Source organism: Dermacentor albipictus, chromosome 9, assembly GCF_038994185.2.
Source record: "Dermacentor albipictus isolate Rhodes 1998 colony chromosome 9, USDA_Dalb.pri_finalv2, whole genome shotgun sequence".
Classification (NCBI taxonomy): domain Eukaryota; kingdom Metazoa; phylum Arthropoda; class Arachnida; order Ixodida; family Ixodidae; genus Dermacentor; species Dermacentor albipictus.
This window is the reverse complement of record NC_091829.1, coordinates 125,236,214-125,241,917: the sequence shown is the minus strand read 5'-3', so window position 1 is coordinate 125,241,917 and position 5,704 is coordinate 125,236,214. Positions and strand designations below refer to the sequence as shown.

Sequence of the window (5,704 nt, the reverse complement as noted above, 5' to 3'; positions counted from 1 at the left end):
ATGCTGTCAAAGTACGTTTCCAAGGACCACCGCGACTGGGACATTGCCCTTCCTTACGTCACATTCGCTTATAATTCTTCCCGGCACGACACCGCCGGATTTTCTCCCTTTTATCTGCTCTACGGTCGCGAACCGACCTTGCCCCTTGACACGGCACTTCCTCCTACTTCGATCTCAACAAGCGAGTATGCGCGCGACGCCATCGCTCTCGCCGACCATGCACGCCAGCTTGCCCGTGCTCGACTGACGGTCTCGCAAACCACTCAGCAGCGTCAGTACAACGCCCGCCACCGTGACGTACAGTTTTCGCCTGGTGCGCTCGTGCTCTTGTGGTCGCCCTCTCGTCACGTCGGACTTTCACAAAAGCTCCTTTCGCGATACACAGGACCCTACCGCGTGCTGCACCAGGTGACGCCTGTGACTTATGAAATTGCTCCTGTGAGCTCAACCTCGTCATCTACTCTGGCGTCTAGTGATGTCGTGCACGTCAGTGGGCTCAAGAGCTACTACACTGCTTCAGAGTCCAGCCTTTAGTCGCTCCGGGACGGCGCTTTTGCCGCCGGGGGTAGTGCTACGGGGTATGTTCCCACTGACGAAGAGCTGAGCAGGAAGAAGACGACGACAACGATTAAATGCTAGCGCGGGCTGTTGCCTCTTGGCCTAGCGCAGCGTATTTTCCTTGTAAATATATTTGTACATAGCTTTTCGTCTGCGTCACCCTACGTAACAATATTATACCATGTTTGATTTGGAGCATGACGTCCTGCGTGCACAGGTGAAGTCGGAACCCGACCATCTCATGTGGCCACAGATCGTCTGGTCTGGACGACGTGCTCCGTCAATTTCCCCACGCATAAAGTGAAGGGAATTGGCCGTAAGTTTTCCAATTGCGCAGACTTCCCGGGCTTCGGTATTAAAATATTGCTTGCCGTCTTCCACTGTTGTGGGAGCTCGCTTTTATCCCAACATTCCCGCATGTACTCCGTTAGATAACTAATAGAATCATCGTCTAAGTTCCTGAGCCTTTTGTTCGTTACTCCGTCAGGGTCCGGAGCCGACTTTGTTCTGAGTCTTACAATCTCGGCCCTCACTTCCGCTTCTGGGATGGGGGGGTCCAACGGCTCTAGGCGCTCCACCATAGTCGGGAAGTGGAGTTCACGGTGTTTCCCCCACGAACGTCTCAATTAATTTCTTCACGAAATAATCATCGTTCCCTAAGAACGCGTGCCTAGCTTTTGAAAATCTTATACCGGATTGAGTTTTCGAGCTTGCGGGGTGCAACAAGTGCCGGAGGATGTTCCGCGTATTGGAGAGGTTCATGCTCCCCTCCATTTCGTCACATTTGTTGGCCCAATTTTGTTCGCATAATGTAAAAATATAATCTTCGATTTCCTTATTATGCCTACCAATCCTTCTGAGGTGGCGGTTCCATTTCTGATTTTTGAGACGTCGCTTCATGCTTTCCTTAGCTTCCCACATATGCAGAAGAAGGCTGTCCGCTATCTCCGAGGCGTTATCCCCTTCAAGCGTTTTTGCCGTCTTTCTAACGTCCAATTTCAGCGCCGTCGCCCATTCCTCGATGTTTCTGATCGGCCCCAGTTCCTGCGCTCTCCTGATATCTCTAAACTTGTCCCACTCAACGACAGCCGGCGCACGAGCCCTAAGCGCGCCGGCTGTCCCTCTTTCAGTACGACAACAATTATGTAGCGGTCGCTGCCAAAATTTTGATCCGAATTATGCCTTTCTAGATCTTTTATGTTTTTCGAGAATGTCAGAGCTGGATATGTATCCTTACTAACGCTATTGCACGCCCTCGTTGGACTCTCAGGGTCCGTGTGCGGAGTGAGCCCTATGTCATGCGTATCTTCCCACACCTGTGTCCCTTTCGGGCTTTGGTGCAGGTACCGCCATTTCTGGTGATGTGCATTTAAGTCCGCCACTATAACAGTGGCTGGTTGCTTGAAATCTTGAGGTCCTTGAAAGCAGAGCCCTGAACCTCAAGTTTCTTTGCCTGGGTGAGGTGTATAAATTTAGAAGGAATAAACAAGGGTCTTTCTGCTCTCCGGTTAGAATTTCGCCAAACACGTTCTCGATCTCTCTCGACTCTAGATCGTGCTCAATGGCCGCGATATTTCTTTTCGCGAGCGTTGTGGCCGAGGATTTCTCCCCCTTGCCACTATAAAATGCCTGATAGCCTGACAATTTTGCGGGTCCTCCAGTTTCCTGGAGGGCTATCGCCAAAGGAAAGTCTAATAGCGGAAGGTACTGCTGCAGAATCGGCCCCTTGCGCCTGAAGCCGCGACAGTTCCACTGCCAGATTTGATTTTCATTTGCGCGCCTGGCCGTTTTTTAGTTGCGTGTAGTTGGCAGTCCTCGGCCTGTTTCTGAACTGCCCCGAGGACAGCTTGAATTTGGATGTTGATATGGTTCATAAATTAATTCATCTTCCCATACAAAAATGCATACTTACTTTCTCTAGACTTTTTTCCAACTTTCTATCAACTTTATTAACATCCTATGTACTTTTACTTCCTATTAACGCTTGTTGCAAGAAAGTTGGTAGGCTTTGTATTTACTTTCGTTTGAAGAAAGTTTGTTAAAAGAAAGTATAAAGGAAGTTGGTAGGCATTGTATTTACTTTGCTTTGCAGAAAGTTTGCTAAAAGAAAGTTTAAAGGAAGTTGGTAGGCTTTCTATTTACTTTCGTTTGAAGAAAGTTTGTTAAAACAAAGTTTAAAGGAGGTTGGTAGGCTCTGTTCTTACTTTCGTTTGAAGAAAGTTTGTTGAAAGAAAGTTTTAAAAATGTTGGTAGGCTCTGTTTCTACTTTTGTTTGAAGAAAGTTTGTTAAAATAAAGTTTTAAAAAAGTTGGTAGGCTGTGTTTTTACTTTTTTCTGAAGAAAATTTGTTACAAGGAAGTTTTAGAAAAGTTGGTAGGCTCTGTTCTTACTTTCGTTTAAAAAAATTATACCGGCCAATTGTATTTGCTTAATTCATTTGTTAATTTATTAATGCGATAAAGAAGCATAATATGCAAATTAATTGGTAATACCATAATTAGTACGAATGCCAGAGTGTCACAGTGATAATTCCTTCGTGCAGTTTGAGTGTATAAAAAATCCAGGGTGATGAGGTGGATCTTATTGAGAGGACGAAAAAAAAAAGAGGGGAAGGCGTGAGGAATGTATACTCGCTGGTGCCTTCAGATTCACCTCCGGTAGGGATGGTAAGCACCATCAGTTTGGCCGACTGCAGCACCTGCCATGCCATTGGTGCTGGGTGCGTTGTAGCCACCAGTAGCTGCTGGGGTAGCTGTATATCCATTACTGTAGCCAGTGCGCATGGGTCCATAGCTTGAGGGCTGCTGCTGTCAATATGATCCATAACCACTGTAGGACTGGTCACCAGCTCCTCCCTAGCCATAGCTGTTCTGGCTATTTCCCCAGCACTTGTAGCCACCACCATAGCCCTGGTAGCTGGAGTTCATGTTAGAGCCACCCCCGTTGGATGAACCCCAGCCCCACTGTTGCTGCTGTCCACCCCAGCCGCCACCACCGCCACCAGGGCGGCCACCCTTGGCCATCCTGCTTTCCTTGGGCTCCGCCCGCTTGCACTCAACCTGCTTTCCACTGATCTCGACGTAACGCTGCCCAGTTAACTGGTTGACCGCATCTTCTGTCTCAAAGCTCACGAAGCCAAAGCCTCGAGAATGCCGCTGCTCTTGGTCATACATGATAAGAACTTCTGTCACCTTTCCATACTCGGAGAAGAAGGCATGCATTCCTGAATTTAAAAAGCAATAATAGGACACAAAATAATTTTTTGCTGCGTATGGACATATAATCAGCGGAAGCAAAAGTAAAATATTTTTGCCTACACCGGCGAAATTGCCTATTTAGGAAGTTTCTTCTACTTCAAAAAAAAAGGGCTCTTATACATTTGGAGTCCCTTTACGTCTCCGTGTGAGGCAGAGACACTACCTCTGCTCCATCTAAAATAGTGGCCCTATTGGACTTCTTGACGTATTGTGAGGCTGCTTACTTTAGTTCGCGACGCTTTCTTGCCTTTTTCCCTTTCGACAGGGTGGGTAGCTAAATTCTTGAACGAAACCACGCAAACGCAGAGGACGCCGCGTTTTTTAGTAGTTCGCACGTACATATGACTCGGAGTTGTCACCGTTGTCGCAGTGTTGTGGCGTGGACATGAAATCCAGAAGTCGTTCAGACGCGCTCGAACGGACCCCGAGCTGGAAGCCTACCGCTGATTCATATTATCGCACCGATAACAAATATGATTCGATTTGTGCGCTTGCACTTTCCCTATTGTACTAAAAAGACTTCTGAGGCTCAAATCGACACATTTTTGCGTTCGCCAACTACCCGCGCCGAGATCGGTCGCCACTGAAGCTTAGACACAGCGTATACCTCCGAGTATGTCTGCACGCTATCGGCGCGTCTAGGCTCAGGAATCAAGAAGTCTAACAAGGATAAATTACTCTTAATTTTTGTATTTCGCATCGGTGTTCCTAAATAAACCATTATTTCATGATTACAGTGCCAGCACAAGCGATCAGCGGCGATGCTACGCGTCATAAACACAGGTATATGTGCTGTCGCCGAAGGCTCCCAGCACTAGCCTGCGCTTCTCTGACGAAGATATATGACTAGGCAGACGTGTCGACTGGAAGGCATGTTGAATACGGACAGGAGATTTGCCTTTGTGGTACAGGCGTGAGCTTTAGTGGGTGGGCGATAGCGCATCTATCGCACTACCATGTCTGTGCGAAACGCATCTCTGGAAAACTAAAACTGCTTCTCGAGTTTAACTTCACAAACTATCACTCTATTTCGCACTGTTGGCGTGGCTTTATACTTTATTGCTTTATACTTTGTCGTGACGCATTTCTTTTTTGGGAAATTTTACAAAGAAATATCAAAAAAGTCTTTCCTCTCACATGTTATGGTATCCGGTTCCTTCCTTTCAAAAATACAGCCAGTAATACACCATATGATTTGTTTATGTTATTAGGACTTTATTCATTATGGAGAAGTCGAATGATCGACAGACATGCAGAGCCACCTCGCTCGACAAGGTCTATTTTCCGTGAAGAGACTGCTCAAGTCCGTAGTGTGGTGCTTACATATGATCCCATCCCTGAATGGATTCACACCTGGACGCTTGTGTTTGTTTGCCAGAATTTTGAACTGTCATTGGACTGTATACTATCTGTGAATTTGTTTCTCTTGTATGTTCATATGTAATGTAACGGCGTTGGTTTGACAGTACCGATAATTCCATGCAATAAAGAAAAAAAAAGTTGGCGTGGCGCAGCGGTAGAGTACCGGGGTTGTGAGCGGTAGGTCGGAGGATCGAATCTTGATAAATCATTTTTATTTTTACGTTGTTTTTTTCTTTTACTATTGCACAATAACGCTCTCTGTTGTTTTCTGCCTTTAAATATATACATGGGATGTCCAGGCACCGCGTATTTAACACGCTAGAGCTGTTTTTCGCGCCAGCGCCCCAGCATACAGAGCGCGGCACTGGGCCCATAATCCCGCGCTGCACTGGACACTGGAAGCGTGCATATGGGCTGTGATAATGAATGTGCGCTCGGTAGGTGTCAAAGAAGCCAGTAGGCCGTCCACCATTGCAAGCAAACGGACCTGCACGGACTGCGCGCTGATAGGCTCGTGTTCGCCAACT

General features: G+C 47.0%; 1 protein-coding gene across 1 annotated transcript; it reads right to left on the bottom strand.

The window, feature by feature from the left end:
- Window positions 1-3,413: 3,413 nt before the first annotated feature.
- On the bottom strand, window positions 3,414-3,779 carry LOC139050196 (heterogeneous nuclear ribonucleoprotein 27C-like). The gene has a single exon (XM_070526402.1). The coding sequence runs from the start codon at window positions 3,777-3,779 to the stop codon at window positions 3,414-3,416; it is 366 nt and encodes a 121-aa protein (XP_070382503.1).
- Window positions 3,780-5,704: the final 1,925 nt, after the last annotated feature.